General features: G+C 45.5%; 2 protein-coding genes across 2 annotated transcripts; one reads left to right on the plus strand and one right to left on the minus strand.

Annotated features, from left to right (window-relative positions):
- Window positions 1-1,800: 1,800 nt before the first annotated feature.
- LOC136537443 (uncharacterized) lies at window positions 1,801-3,621 on the minus strand. The gene has a single exon (XM_066529414.1). The coding sequence runs from the start codon at window positions 3,619-3,621 to the stop codon at window positions 1,801-1,803; it is 1,821 nt and encodes a 606-aa protein (XP_066385511.1).
- Window positions 3,622-9,762: 6,141 nt separating this feature from the next.
- On the plus strand, window positions 9,763-10,443 carry LOC136537444 (uncharacterized). The gene has a single exon (XM_066529415.1). The coding sequence runs from the start codon at window positions 9,763-9,765 to the stop codon at window positions 10,441-10,443; it is 681 nt and encodes a 226-aa protein (XP_066385512.1).
- Window positions 10,444-16,703: the final 6,260 nt, after the last annotated feature.

Here is a 16,703-nt window from a genome sequence, read left to right on the forward strand (position 1 = left end):
TATTTATGTTACTAATTAAGTATCATTAGATTCTTTATTAATTATATTTTTATAGTATATTTATTTGATGTTATAAATTTTTGTAATTTTTTTAATAATTTTGGTTAAACATAAGATGCTTTGACTCTCCAGGATTCCTGGAAATGACATATAATTTGGAGTGGAGGGAGTAGCTAATATTACCCAGCGCAGCGGTCGTCCATCATCAATGGCAAAGGTTCTTCAATCATGCATCACCGTACCAGGGATCGAGTTAGCTGATTGTTGGGTAAAAATTACTCAAGCATCAAAGTTTGAACATAAGACAAAGTTGTATTCATTTTCATCCTTGTCCTGTACATGTCAGAGGGGGTATTTATAGGAGACCTAGTTTTCGTATTTTACACAAAATGACTATTTTACCCCTAACTCAAATATTTACAACCATTTTCAACTACGAGGGCGAAGTGGTCTTTTTTACCTTCCGAGTCAACTTTTGGCCTTCAATCTTCTTTGTGTCTTCATATCTTGGGACTTAGACAGTTCTTGCCCTGCTTCTTTTCTGTCTTTGAAATGTTAAGCGAAGTCAAATATTTGTCTTCGCTTGACTTTGTTTCCTTCTTCTTTTCAGCGTTACTGCAAGCAGACTTTGTTATGAAAATTATAACTTCAACTTCAAAGTTTCAGGTGTTGAGTTTTTTTGGCGAGCCTAGCTAGCTCATACTACTACGTGTGGTTTGTCGAAACAGGAGGCGAAAAGACGAAGATCTCCATCGGCCGGGGCAGCTTGTTGCCGACTGGCGAGTAAAGCGGACAAGGATCGATCGGGGCGACGCGCACGCATGGCTGTGGGGCGCGGCAATGATTTGGAGAAAGCCACGCGCCTTTCGCCTCGATCTCGCCATCGATCGGGCGTCGCCGTCGTGGCACGCGCGTCGCCGTCTCGATGGTTGTCCCGTCTCTGGGCGATCACCTGCGCGGGCGCGGCCCCGGTGTGGCGCTGCGGGCGCCGTGTGCCGTCGATCCACCTGCCAAGTTGGCGGCGTCCATGTGAAGCGCGGGTGGGCTGGTCGCGCGCGCCGCCTGCAGGGAAGCTGCCTAGCTAAGCTACCTAGCTTTGCCTGCTGATCGATGCCGCGCGAGGCGTGCACGCCGCCCCGTCCTGCGCTATCCATGCGGCCACGCGGGCGACCGCACTGTGTAGGGCAGCGGCGCGACCACCTCGTCACCGTGCCGCGGGGAGGAACATAGCACAGCGCGGCGCCAGAGCAGCTAGCAGATATTTCATTTTTAGGTTTAGCAACAGGCAGGGCCATCCCACAAATTTCATGGGCCCTTTGGCCAGTATGACACTAAGGGCCCGGCAATGTAATATTTGAATAGGACGATTAAAGTATATAACTTGTAGCATATATTTAATTCTTCTTGAAAAGGTAACAATACATCAAAGAAGATAAAAAACGGCAAAATAACTATGATGGTTACCTCAAATAAAACTACGGTGCTTCAGTGCTTTTTAAAAAAGCGTCTTCGGGCATTTCTTGATGCAAAATCTTCAATAACACTTTCAAGATCAATTGTATTTAAAATATCCTTCTCGATGCTGCATATAGCCAAGCCATTTAATCTTTCTTGTAGCATAGTTGACCTCAAACAATTTTTCAGTAGCTTCAATTTGGAGAAGCTTCTTTCAGCTGATGCTACTGTCACTTGAATAGTTAACAGAATCCGATATGCAATAGAGGCATTTGGATAGCAATCTGCAACTTTAACAAAGTGAAGAATCTCAGATGCTGACATCAACTGATCTGGCAAAGTTACTTACAACACTTTCATCTCAGAGAACAAATCATCTAACTCAACATCAGACTTGTTGTCATGAGAAAAAGTATTCACAAAAGTTGTGCAACAGTCTCGTAGATCACTATGATCCAAGGACTTTAGATTTTCCGAATTGAATAAGAAACCAAATATTTTCTCAAATTCCTTTAGCTGATCAAATCGACTAGTCAATGAAACAATTGCATAATCAACAATAACTAGGAAGTAGTCATCATTGAAGTCATCTATAGCTGACCGTTGTAATTTTTCAGTTTCATCATCTTGTTCATCAAATTGCTTCTTCCTTTTATCTTTACGTTTTGTAGGAAATGTTGGCTCCACATCCAAACTAGATGCAATGGATTTTGCAGTCTCAATACTTGCACTTAAGCCTGTGTCTCTATACTTCTTAAAATATGATATGACCCCTTCTATCTGTTTCAAAGTACTATCCAAGCACACAATTGGAGACTGCAACTTTTTGCTCACCATGTTGATAACAGATAAAATATCTTCCCAAATAACCATACCAACTAAAAATTCAAAATTCTCAATAGTGGTTACCAATGATCCAGCTTCACTCACCGATTTTGGGTCCTCGATACAAGTTCTTTCCACCTCCTTCAGAGCTGATCTTATTTGAGAAGCTTGATACCTGATAGGTTGCACACTCTTTATTCGACTCTCCCAACGAGTATCAGACAAGGGTTTGACAGTGAACCTCTCAATATGATCGGTCAAAATTTTCCACTTTTTAGTAGATCGTGCAAACAATGCATATATCCGTTGTATGACACCAAAACAAGTAATAGCTTTTCTACAGGATTTTGCCATATCACAAAGAACAAGGTTCAGACTATGACATGCACATAGCATATACAATGCTCTTAGATTAATTTCAAGCACACGTGCCTGCACACCTTGATGTTTTCCCTTCATATTGGAACCATTATCATACCCTTGACCTCTCACATCATCAATGTTCAAATCAAGAGACTGCAATGCATCCAAGAGTACGTTAAAAAGCCACAATCCTGATGTGTCATCAACCTTTAAGAACTCTAGGAAAAATTCCTCTACTCTTGGAATGGCACTTGACATATTAACACACCGCACAATTAGTGTCATTTGTTCTTCATGACTCACATCTGGGGTATAATCCAAGATAACAGAGAAGTACTTGGCATCTTTTATGATCTTTAAGATATGTTTTTTCACAGCATCAGCAAGCATAGCAATTAACTCATTCTGTATCCTAGAGCCAAGATAATGATGATAGATTTCATTATTTTGAATGCGCCTAATATGTTCTTGCATGACAGGATCAAATTCAGCAATCATTTCCACTGTGGCCAGAAAATTACCATTATTTGATTGATAAAGTTTTGCATTTGTTCCTCGAAAGGCAAGATTTTGTTTAGCAAGAAACTTCACAGCAGAAACTATTCTTACCAAAACTTGTCTCCAACGCTCCTTCTCTTTTGCAATTTCCCGCAGCATTTCATCCTCAATTGTTTTATTTTTGCTCAATCTAATCCGAAGATCATTCCATGTATTCATGTTTGTCAGATGCTCCACACTGTTCTCATGTTGTTTTAGTTTCTCACTCAAATGCTTCCAATCCCTCACTTCATCATTTGCTAACAAAGAATTGTTCTGATTTGATTTGAATAGCTTGCAATAAAAACAAAAGACCTTGTCCACATGTTTACAGTAAACCAGCCACTTCCTGTCAACAACCTCTCCATTAGTTAACTTTCTAGAGTAGTAAGCATATGAAAAACGTCTATTACTAGGATCACTAGGAAATTGTAAATCCATCTCTCTCACAGGCCCTTTCTCAATTAAGATATTTCTTTTGATATTGTTAAGATTTTTCCATGTCCTAGGATCAAAGATAGTCAACATTGATTGTTCATCAATATATAAATTTTCTGTATCATTCGAAGGCTGCAAATTTTCACCTGATCCCAAAATGTCCTCATTAGTATCAGCTTGCGCATCTAAATTTTCCTCCCCTGCAGCACCTTCATTAGCATCAGCTTGCACATCTAAATTTTCCTCCCCTGCAGCACCTTCATTGGCATCAGCTTGTGCATCTAAAATCTGCTTGTCTGTACCACCATCATTGCCATCAGCTTGTGCGATTATTGGTTGATCATGTTCCTGCCCCTGATCTTGACTGACTTCGGCATTTCTTGATGTTGGAAAAAACCTATGCAATGCACCCTTTTGCGATTCTCTGGATTGAAGTTCTTGTTTTCTTTCTTTCCTTTTTTGAGCATCGGACTTATGTTTCTTTGGCAACATCTAACATGATAAAAAAATATTGAATTATAAATCAAATCCCTGAAGCCTAGCCCTATCCCCGTAAGAAGGTATTGATCTCATGATCTGTACACTAAAGTACTACTGAACTGCAATCAAATTAATTTGTTTATTTAAGAGGCCTGATACCTTTGCCGACTTGCCGTTGCCGTGAAGATGGACGCCGCACCGCAGGCCACGCCGGAGGGACGTCCGAGACTCCGAGCTCGTCGCGGCGCTCGCTGAGGGCCGCCTCGGCGCTTCGGCGGCGCGGGGCTGGAAGTGTTCGAGCCTTCGAGGCCGAGCCAGACGTGCCCGAGGCACTGATGGGCTGATGGCGCTCGTCGTCCTGGCACGTATATACAGGAACATGGGCCAGACGTCCTCGGGCTTGTAGCACGCGAACTCAACGAGGTACACCGGGCGAGGCCGCTTGAAGTAGTAGACGGTGAGCAGCAGCAGCGCGGTGCCGAGCCTGGCAGTCATGGGCCCCCAGCCTCATGGCTGCCCCCCAATAGAACGGGCCTGGCAACAGAAAGAATGCATGCTCCTTTCTTTCTGGTACCCCTACACTGCCATACACTACTAGTCTACTACTGGCCTACTGGGAGATTGGAAATTGTTGTCGTTCGTACGTGGTCCTTCCAATGCTGGCTAGTGGCTACTGATCCTTTTTTCCCCCCTTTTTGTGAGCCGGTCGGAGGTACGAACAACGTGCATAAATGGAATGGACGACGCAGGGAAGGAGTGCGTATTTGCATTGACCTCGCTCCAGCTGGACAGTGCCTACTCCGTCCGCACAAGAATACAATTTTAGAACAATGTCATGGTTTAGTACTTCAAATTTAACTAATTATAGTTAAAAAAATATAAATATTTATAATATTAAATAAACATCATTAAATTAATTATGAAATATATTTTTATAATAAATTAATTTGTAGTTATAAATGTGAATACTATTTACTAAAAACATGATCAAACGTGAAGCACTTTAACTAACACGTATAGTTCCTTCCACGGACAGAGGTAGTGTATATATATATATATATATATATATATATATGCTATACTCGCCCTACGCCCCTACTCCTATTTTGGCATTTTGCTGCTAGGCGCTGCCAGATAATATTGCACTGTCATTTTGACATCGCAATTTGCACATTGTCATGGCTACGCATCTTTTTCGTCAACCGAGCGATTGGATCGGGGGACGTAGCGTGGCTCCCAGAGCAACAGAAATGGAATGGATGCAGGACTGCTTCGCGTTTAGTTGCAAAAAAATTTGTGTTTTGGTTACTGTAGCAGTTTGTTTGTATTTGGTAATTAGTGCCTAATTATGGACTAATTATGTTCGAAAGTTTCGTCTCGCGATTTCTCACCCAACTGTGCAATTAAATTTTTTTTCGTCTACATTTAGTATTTCATGCACGTGTCGCAAGATTCGATGTGATGAGTACTGCACAAAAAAAAATTTAGCGCGTGTTTAGTTTGGAGAATTTGAGAATTCGGGCTATTGTAGTATTTTCGTTTTTATTTGACAATTAATGTTCAATCATGGACTAATTAGGCTGAAAACGTTCGTCTCGTAATTTCCAACCAAACTGTGCAATTAGTTTTTTTTTCGTCTACATTTAATGCTCTATGCACGTATCGCAAGATTCGATGTGATAAGTATTGTAGCACTTTTTTTGGAAATTTGGGGTTCAACTAAACACGCGCTTAGGAACTATAAAGTGACTTTTGGGAACTGTGCAATTTTTGGGTACTTACCATTTTGGCGGCGGATGGCAACACTGTCGTTGGCAGTCTGCCAATTTGCTGGACAGTGCCCAGAGGTACAGTACTCGTCCAAGAGGCTGGTAATTGTCAAGCTAACAACAGTACCTAGCTATGAAATAAAGTGACTTTTTTTTCGAATCCACGAGATTAACAAAGTCAGCGAAGGCACCCCAAGATGTTTTTATTTTTGACCAAGTATAAACAAATAAAACAAAAATATACTATTACAAAACCACTTTACGAGACAACACGCATTCCTAACATACATATCTGGTTTGTGACCAAAGCTTACAATGTATACTACATGAACCTAAAATTCACTTGGCTGGAGGGAATAGGTCTCTTTTAGCATATTTCAAAGTAGGTTAAAGCACATAAAAGCAGAACACGACTATGCATATTTAACTATATGAATGGGAAAACTAATATGAAATATTTTAAAAACTAAAACCAACTTATTAGGACGAATTAAACCACCTTTCATTATCAATAAAAAAATAGACACCACATTTGAGTAGAAGAGAACTTGGACTTGAATGATCGACATACACCACCATACATTCCAACCAAACCAGATGAGACTCACTTTCTAAAAAGTAAATATGAAAAATAGCTGGTTAATCATGCTACTTGTACTTTGATTTTTTGTTCTTCCTCTACATTAATATCAAATAGCAGGTTAATGATATTATTTGTACTATGTTTTGTTGTTCTTCTATATTAATCTCTAATAGCTGGTTAATTGTAATTAGCTAGTGTTTTGCTTGTTTGCTACCTCTGAACGGATCTCCAATGGCATCTATATTATTTAGGATTCATCTTCCTGTTATCTTCCTATCTCCTATGTTTCTGTCATTGTTCACCTAAACGATCATTTAACTCACGTACTCAACGCTTAAATGCTACACGATGGTACGCCATTTTCATTTAATCGTCCATTTAACCTGTTTAAACGGCCATTTTTCTTATTTAAGTGACCATTTTGTCCTAATAATGTCTAAACAACAAGTGACTGACTATTTGTCATTTAACATTGATATTACACCCAGTTTACAATTGGCTCTGGAAAAGTTCTTGCCAAAATAAGCATAAAGTGTTCTTTTGGCTTCTTATAAAGGATAGGCTGAGTACTAGGGAAATATTAAGAAGAAAGAATATGGATCTCCAAGACTACAACTGCATTCTTTGCAATGGTTCAACTGAAGAATCACTCTTACACCTTTTTTCTTGGCTGTCCTTTTGCCACACAATGCTGGGCTTGGCTTAACATTCAGGTTGATCACAACTCTGATCCCTTTCAGAACCTTCTGGGATTCAAAGAGCAACTGCGGGCGCCGTTCTTCATGGAGGTCATCATATTAATGTGTTGGACCACCTGGAAGGCAAGAAATGACAAGATCATCCGACAGATTGATCAGAATCTTCAAATATCAAAGCAAAACTTCAGAGATGAGTTCCAGCTTTTACTGCTGCGAACAAAAAGAAGCTACCATCCAGGAATTACTCAATGGATTGCAGATTTAACTTAGCTTGGTTCCTTTCGGTGGTAGCTTTGCTTTTTCTCATTTCCTTTTTTTGTAGCTTAACTTTCCCTCCCTCCCGGCTCTCAGTATGTTCTGCACTATATGTGTTATTTAATAAATATGCTGTAGGGGTGCAAACCCCTCCAGTTTTTCTCAAAAAAAGACATTTAGAATCTAGGGTTAATTAATTTTGCCCCTATTTAACTACTTCCTGTTATAACTGTGATTCTTTTTCTGGCCAAATAATTAGATTCATCGGGAGTAGGTTAGAGACCTGAGGCTAATTAGTTCCATTCCCTTTATTTTTTAGTTTTTAGCTATCTTTTGTATCGTAGCACAAATTAACATGTTGATTTGGTTGTTATGGCTCCGGCCTTGGGTGTGACATGTGAATATATGCTAAGGAGCGTGATATACCTCTGAACTTCACTTCTGTTCAGACACCAATTGACCCGGTATTTTACTCCTACTATATAGCCATATCTGAAAGTGGAATTAAGTAGAAAAAAAATGAGTCGCAGCTCAGTTTTGGGCCAGAAAGCGTGAGCCCACCACATGGCCCTGAATGGCCAACTAGCTAGGCTCCAAGTGTGCTAAAAAAAAAACTAGCTAGGCTCCAAGAACCCATTTAACTTCCTGAAAAGGGCCTAGATTAGCGTCCCTTTTTTTTGGGGTGAGAGGAAGCTTTCTTTATGTTCCTTTTTTAGAATGAATCGTTTCCTCTTAAACACAACGCTGCGAATGGTATTAAGCAGGTGTACGTTCTTTCCAACCAGTTATTTCTGAAACGAAATCATGGTACGTATCTTTGAGTCGTCAGCATGGGAGCGAGAAGAACTAAAGCAAGCAGCATCAGGCAATTTGATTCGTGCTTACAATGATACGTACTAGCTAGGTACGTATATATGCAAACCGGAGTTGACTCTGGACAATTAAAAATGACAAATAGATCCAAGCAACATAATCAGATTAGTCTGAACCACTCCTTTTACTGCATTTTTCTAAAAGGCTTCCATGAAACACAACGGAAACATGTGGATAAACAAACAGGGCATACACGCAAAGCGTTAGTTCGGCGAAGATAAAAACCATTTCCAGCTCAGACGGCTCGTGTCCACTGTCCATCCACTTGAACCACTTCGATTAGGCAACGCGAGTTAGGCGGCAGCCGACGGAACGTAACGATAGAAAATGGCGCTGCTGGAAACAAACCCATCATCACGGTCACTTGCATTATTGATCATGCCCGCTATGTACAGAACCCTAATCAAACGATTCGGATAATCAACCTGTTCGGTTGGGTGGTTCGTATCGTTGCTGGTTCGTGAAGAAGTACTGCTGACTGGTTTGTGTGAGAGAAAAATATTATTCCGACTAGAAATTTACGATCATTTACGACGAGCCACAGCCAAACAACCAGGCTGAATAATCTCTTCAGGTGACGACATGGGGTGGACTGTTCTAAGCCCAAGTTGGGCACTCCGGGCAAGTGCGTGTGCGCTCCGGAATTAGTCAAATGCTTGTGACGTGGCTACGCCAGATTTCTAACGCGTGCGTGTTGTGATCAGTTTGGACGCTGCAGACAGCGTACAGGGACAGCTGCTGCCGGCGGCGGCTCCGCTAATCCGTTGCCTGCCTTGCGTTGGATCCGGTGGCGGCTCCCGGGCCGCCGGAGAGTCGCACACGTTCCGCACTGGCGCAGCCGACTGGGGCGAGGAGCCGAGGAGTTGACCTGGGCGAGGCTCTTAGGCAGCTACGGAAGGGGAAGCCATCACTAGTCCCGGCCAGGGACAGGGACCCGCGCGTCCGCACTGCCGCTGAACCGTCGCCGTCGCTCGCTGCAGTTTCCACTTCCACGCCACCCGCAGTCCCGCACGCACGTATCTCCTGTACAATAAAAAGAATAAAGTGTGCAATTTTTTTTATGATATTTATTTTGTTTCGTCCGTCGGTCTACACCTACGATCCCACGACATCTTAATTACTAATTAATCGTATCATTCTACTTGATTGAATATTGTCTGTCATGTGATAGAGGAATCACCGTAAAATAGAAACTAAAAAATAATTGTGCTATCCATATACATATTGCATGTTTGCATGCACCAGTATATATGGCAATGAGCAAAAGGAAAGAGAATTAACACAGAAGGAAAGGGAATTAACGCAAAAGGAACATCTTTGTATTTCTGAGAACCTTATCAAATCTGCCTATATTTAATTACTTCCCCTCTTTGCATTTGTAAAAGGGACAACTTTTTCCTTCTTTCATTTGGTTTCACGCTCATGTGTTCCATCGTCCTCGCTTGTTGTTTCTTACGTGAACCATAGTTGATGTCATCTGGCTTCCATGGTTCAGCCTCCCAATTCGAAAAGAAGGTCCCTACCTCTTCCTGACTCGAGATTCGGCCTGCCAGAGGATCTCCCCGAGTCCATCGGGCAGCGTCTCGCGTCAGGCCACGACGCGGCGTCCTTTCGATCCGCTTGCTCCCCATGGCGCGCCGCCGTCCCGTTCGCGATCTTCGGGGTGCTCCTGCTGCTCACGTTTGACCCCGACTCAAACCGCGTCGGCTTCTACTGTGTCCCGAAGAAGAAGGTCTTATCCAAGACGCTGCCCGACGTGCGCGGCAAGGTGGCGTGCGGCTCCTCATGTGGGTGGCTGGCGCTCATGGACGAGGCGGTGTCCGTGACGCTGCTGAATCCATTCGCCGGTGCCCGTGCCCCCCGCGTTGAGCTCCCACTAGCAGGCGAACACGTCATGGCAGCATCCTCATCGGAACGCGTGTCTAGGATCCACGATCGGTGGGTCCTCCATCCCACCAACGGCTACGGGGACGCGGATGTCGCAGGCAGAGCCATCAAGCTAGAAGACATGAGGGACGTGCCCTTCCGTGAGATCATGCTCTCGGCGTCGCCTGACGCCGCCGGCCGCGAGTGCATGGCCATGGCCATGCTTGGGTGCTCCACGGACGTCGCGTTCTGTCGGGTCAGAGTCGACAGCGCATGGACGTTGCTCGACACCAAACTGTAGTTCTCCATGGGGTCCATCGTCCACTACCAAGACAAGTTTTTGGCGATCGACTGGACTGGAGAAATCTCCGTCTACAGCAGCAACGCCGCCGATGCTACTCCAACCACGACGTTGTTGCCATCGCTGTCGCAACCTACAGGGCTCTGCCACCGCAGCTACCTAGAATCAAACGATAAGCTGCACATTGTAGATGCCATGGTGAGCAGGTTCCATGAGACACAGAGCTTCACCTACAGCAGCGCGATCTACAAGTGCAACCTCCACGACCGTACACCGGAGTGGTCCAGGGTGAGGGACATCAGTGATCAGACACTGTTCGTGTCTAAATATTTCAATGAAAATTTCAGTGGAACAAGTGTATCAAAATACAAGGAGAATAAAATCTACATGTCTGAGCCTTTGTATGGGGATCCATACGACTTGGTCCATCGATTGAAAATCGTTAATATTGCTACCGGCGCATCCGAAGTGAAGCCCGTCTAGGAAAAGATGTAGGGTTCCGAGGCTCTAGGTTGGATTCGACCCAATCTCTGGAAGCTCTAGAGTTTGTGAGCCTGCGACGCCGCGCACTCTGTGACTATGTTAAATTCATAAACTTTGCTTTTTAGATTAAATATCACTTTAACGTTGGTATTTAATTTAATAGTATTGTTATCTTATCGTGTGATCCGTGTGTTTTTAGTATAAATTGTTAGTTATCTCGTAGCAACGCACGAGCATGCTACCTAGTAAAATAAAAGGATTAAGTTTATTTTTGCCTCTCAACAATTGGGTTCGTCTAATTTTGACCCTCAAATACAAAACCTTCTAATGCTGGTACCCCAATTGTCAAAACCGTTCACTTTTATCACATGGACGCGGCTAAGGCTGTTTTGTCCAACGTGGAGTGGGTTTAACCATGCCACGTTGGTGTTGACCGCCACGTAGGACGTTGACCTCAATCTAGTGACATGTGGGGCACAGGCGTCAACCACCCATCCCCTCCCTCTCCATCCTCACGGTAGCGCCCCACGCCACCTCTAGCCTGAGCATCACCGACGCCATCCCCCACGGCAGCGCCACACCTACGCCGCCACCACGGTAGCGCCACAACCCATGGGTGAAATCCCGACGCCGCCTCCTAACTGTTGTAGCTGCCAGAGTTGTGCCTTGCCAGAGAAATCTCGACGTCGACCCTTGCTTGTTGTAGCTGCTGGAGCTACACCCTACGTGGCCTCCGCGCCCGTAGCCATAGGAGGAGGCCGACCGGCAAGCAGCGCTGGCCCGCGTAGTCCTAAGGCCAGCTACAGCTCGGTGGGAGGCGGGTCATGGCCTGCTGGCCACGTGCGTCGGTGGCTCGACAACCACAACCACAGCAGCGGAGAGGAGCCAAGGAGAAGTGCGTCGGTTGCGGGATGAAGAGGGCTTGACGGGAAGTGGGCCGTGTCCTGTTGGCCACACGCGCTGGCGACCTGGCGGCCATGGCCATGGCGGAGAGATGCCACAGTGGTGGGGAGGAGGCGAGGAGAGGCACGTTGGGTGCGTGAGGAAGAGGGGTCGGTAGGAGGTGGGTCGTGGTATGCTACTTTGCTAGCCACGTGCAGCGATGACCTGGCAGCCTGGCTATGGTGGAGAGATGCCACAGCAACAGGAAGGAGCCGAGGAGAGACGCGTTGGGTGTAGGAGGGAGGGGGCTCAGTGGGGAACGCGACGGTGTCCCAGCCACTCTCATAGGAGGCCACGGTGGCAGCGATGCTGTGGCCATGGTGCCGTAGCGACGCAGTGAGCCGGTGAGAATTTTTTTAATTTTAACACTTTTTGTAAACTAATTTTAAATCTAACACTATTATTTTACAAACACTTTTGGTTGCGTCTATTGTCATGGCGTAACGAAATGCCTGTGTCGCGCCATGCATGGTGGCACGGCAGGAGGGTGACGTGGCAAAGACCGGGGCCGCTGACCGGTGACATGGCAGGGTCCGCCGCGCCACCGATCTTGGCGCGGTAGTGCCGCACCATGGCGCATGGCGTGGCAGGATCAGATAAATATTGCCCATGAGCCGCCCTGCCCCCGAGCCGCCCGCCCTGCCTCTGCTTGCCGCCCCTGCCCGAAGCGTCGCCGACACCACGCTTGCAGCGCCTGCTGCTGTCGTGCAGAGCCCCGTCGACCGCCCGCCCGCGCCGCACGCGCCCGCCGCGCCCGCCCACTCCAGCCACACCACGAACGCCGGCGCGTCACGGCCGCCGGCCGCCCGCCCACTCATATCAAGGTAGGCTCTCTCAATTTCATATTATTATGATTGTTATTTTAGTTAGGGTTAGTGATTTAGGATAGTTAGGTTAATGAATTTGTTAGGATTTGTTAGTGATTTAGGATAGTAGTTTAGAATTTGTTAGGATAATAATTTAGAATTTGTTAGTGATTTAGGATAGTTCAGGTTTGGTTAGGTGTTTAGGGTTTAGGGATTGACTTTATGTTTAGGTTAGGTAGTTTTGGTTAGGTAGTTAGGGTTTAGGTTACTGTTAGTTAGGATTTTGGGTTTAGGGATTGATTGTCGGTACTTAGTAGTGCGTGATACGGCGATTTGGATGACTTGATGAAGTTTCGTCAAATGCTTATTTTTCTAGTGAAGTTGTTTAATATGTCTGTTAATGTTACTTTGAATATATACATGTGCTTTCATATTGTGTTCGTATTGCATAACAAGTAGTTCAAATTTTGTAATGCTATATAATGTTAATTTGAATATTGTTAATTTGAATACTCTAACCCTTTGTTTATCAAGTTGTAACATGATGGTCCCTCCCACGCAGCACCCGTTGTATCACATTCTTGAGGTGGAGTACGACGACCAATACCGAGCACACATCTTGAGTGACACCGATGCACAGGTGGCCTTGCCTACTTTGAGGCCCTGCACGCACACCAGGGCGCACCAGTGGGACGAGCGTTACGCGTCGTATATACGACGTGTCGGCTTCCTCGAGCTTGTCCATGTTGTCAACTACGATCTTTCGCCTCTTGACCCAGCACTACTTACTACAGCCGTAGACATGTGCGAGTGCCTTTTTTGTACGTAAACATTTTTATAACAAATTTGAGGCAACTAACAGTCGTTCTATTCTTATAACAGGTGGAGGCCTGAGACCCACATATTCCACCTACCTTGCGGCGAGATGACTTTGACCATGCAGGACGTGAAGGCTATATTTGGCCTTCGGTTGAGGGGACTTCCAGTAACAGGGATAGTTGACAACGATCATTGGAGGGGGCTAGTGGCTCAGTTTACTAGCTTTCTTTCACCGGACGATGAGGCTTTCAAAAAAATAAGTGAGTAATTTAAGCCTATTTAATAATTGCATTGCTTTCCTGCAGTCATCGGGTCTCATTTTCTTTGGTCAATTTTAGGAAAAGTTCCGATGTTTCGTCGTCCTGGATCATAGAGCGCTTTGATTACTTGGACCCATAGGCTGAGAAGGCTCAGATCGACATGTTCGCTAGAGTGTGGCTTTGGCACTTCCTTGGTGCTTTCCTCTTCTCAGACACCTCGGACAACACCATCAGCTTGATCTTCCTTGACATACTACGTCAGCCGTGGGAGAACATATCGGCGTACAGCTGGGGCAGCGCAGTCCTGGCATGGACGTATCGACAGCTGTGCGTTGCCTACCGTCGCACCTCAGGGTATGCGAACCTTGGGGGTTGCTTCTACCTACTCCAGGTTTAGTGTTGGGAACGATGGCCCGTTGGGAGGGCCCTTAGTACTGGTTTACCGGTTAGTACTTCGGTTCACTAGATTCTTTGAGGCAGTTACATATGATTAAATTATTAATGGCTATTTCATTATCGTGTTCAATGCAGCAATAGAACGGGCAATACACTCTCTACAGCTCTGTATATCTGGACGGAAGCAGAGTTAGTTAGAGGGAATACGAGGCACAAATACAGGGAGTACACGAACGGTCTCGATGTCCTAACACAACACCAGGTTACGCTCTCTTTACTATCATACATGTGTCTTGTTTGATGTACACTATATCACAACCTAACTCAATTACGAAATATTCAGGTGCATTGGTGTCCTTGGGATGCTTTGGAGCTCAAGTACTATCTGAGTCCTGTCCCTAGAGACGAGTCAGACGAGTATCGCTGTAACGTCCCTCTTATTTTCTTCTACGTGGTTGAGATTCACTTGCCCATCAGGGTCTACAGACAGTTTGAAAGAATGACAGGCTGCCCACCATCATTTTACTCCACCAACCAAGGATTGCATGGGTGCGTTATCGATTAATAACAAAGCTACAATTCAGAGGTGTGTGTGGTACAACTAACATCATTTTGTTGCAGGTATGACCGTAGGAAGAGGTATAAGACCAAGGATTGGCACATGACACACAACGCGCACATCCTTTTGTGGGAGACCAGGGAATGGCAGCCGGTCCATGTGGGTCCTCCACATGACCAGCACACCTTCGACGAGTACCTACGGTGGCTTCATAGGTCTATGAGGACACATATCAAGCCTCCATACACTGAGGAGGCGATTGACGTGGACTTGGAGGAAGATGTGATCGAAGATGTATACGACATTGCCACTAGGAAGGACACACAGCTACAGAGAGCCCTGCTTCAAAGATACGTGGTAAGATACTTAAATGATATAATTTATTATCCTTTTGGTATTAAGTATGTGTACTAAAACTGTCCAACCGCGTTTCTGTACCCAGGCAACACAATTGTCAAGGATGTCCAATGAAGCAGCGTTTCGGCTTCAGGAGTCTAGAGGACAGGGGCCCAACGTTCTCGAGGCTTTTGTGGAGGTAAACATAAACTTGTTCGTTCCAAAAATGTTTCTTTAGTGTATATGCGTTTGGGAAATGCACTAACTTTAATGTCTATTTATGCAGAAGGTGAAGAAGAGCTGCAGGAAGCTAGCTCAGAAGCTAAGCTGCATGGACACTCCTTATGTAGAACCGTCACTCCCGACACGGTCGGGTGGTACGTCTTTAGCCTCTTTGAGGACACCAGCCGACTCTTCTCAGCCGGTGACAGGTGCCACTTCCACAGTGCGTACACCACCACATCATAGCGTTGGGAAGGACTCTGCAACCGAGAACGATGAGGAAGACGATGATGACCCCCCGGGCTTCCACAGACAACACGACCAGTGGGACGATTGGCCGCAGGATGAGATCGGCATGTCTCAGCTAGGTGGTGCCCCACTTGGTACCCAAGAAGCCTCACATGTACTAACAAATGTAGTTTCTTTAAATACGTAGGCTCCATGAACTAACGATCATAAAGATTATAAGTAATCGTGCATATCATATACTTATAGGTATGAGCCGTACGCACCGGCGACACGACCACATCAACGTTGGTCGTTGGCTACACTCCCAATGTGTTGCCAACAAATCCGAAGAGACAGAGGCGTCCGAGGGATCCTTACACTCCTGAGTCTTAGTTTCTTAGGTCGAACGAATATTGGCATCCGAAACTTACAGGCTTAGTTGGTTATGTTATGTTGAACTTATGTCAAACCAATGAAAATTTTATGTGGCAGCTTTTTAACTTGTGCACGGACTGCATTTATTTGCTTCATATTTGTTTCAATGCGTAGGGCAGCACTGCCGACGAGATTAAGTAGCAACTAGTTCGGGAACCGACAGTCCCGACGTATCTCGACGCCGGTGGCCGACGTCTTGACCCCGATCCTCCCGAGCTTGGTCATCGCTGCCATGAAATCGCCGAAGAAGGCACCCTGGTTAGACGCGCAGTAGTCGATCGTGCTGCGCGACCCCATGTCGGACTAGAGCACCTGGTCGGAGCCCACCAGGAAGGGGTCGAGGAAGCCGGGGTCCATGGTCCATGATCGCGTCGCTGCCGATCCTCAACCAAAAGCGGCATATCTTCTGTCTGCGTCTAGGTCTTGCCGCGCCATGTGCCGTTGCGCGTCAGTGCCACGCCAAGATCGGTGGCGCGACAGACCCTGCCACGTCACCGGTCAGCGGCCCCGGTCTTCGCCACGTCATCCTCCTGCCGCGCCACCATGCATGGCGCAACACAGACATTTCACCGTGCCATGATAATAGGCGCGGCCAAAAGTGTTAGTTAAAAAAAACAGTGTTAGATTTAAAATTAGTTTACAAAAAGTGTTAAAATTAAAAAAAAATTACCGGTGATAAGGCGCGCCACTTGCGTGTGGGGTTGGCGGAAGCAGCGGTGGCGCTCGTTTAGCTTGTTGGCGGCCTGCGAGCACCGAGCTACCATGAGCTTGTGG

Source organism: Miscanthus floridulus, chromosome 2, assembly GCF_019320115.1.
Source record: "Miscanthus floridulus cultivar M001 chromosome 2, ASM1932011v1, whole genome shotgun sequence".
Lineage (NCBI taxonomy): Eukaryota > Viridiplantae > Streptophyta > Magnoliopsida > Poales > Poaceae > Miscanthus > Miscanthus floridulus.

Bases quoted from the DNA above. Each gene is read 5' to 3' on its own strand.
- LOC136537444 (XM_066529415.1), top strand. From the start codon at position 9,763: ATGGTTCAGCCTCCCAATTCGAAAAGAAGGTCCCTACCTCTTCCTGAC.
- LOC136537443 (XM_066529414.1), bottom strand. From the start codon at position 3,621: ATGGATTTACAATTTCCTAGTGATCCTAGTAATAGACGTTTTTCATAT.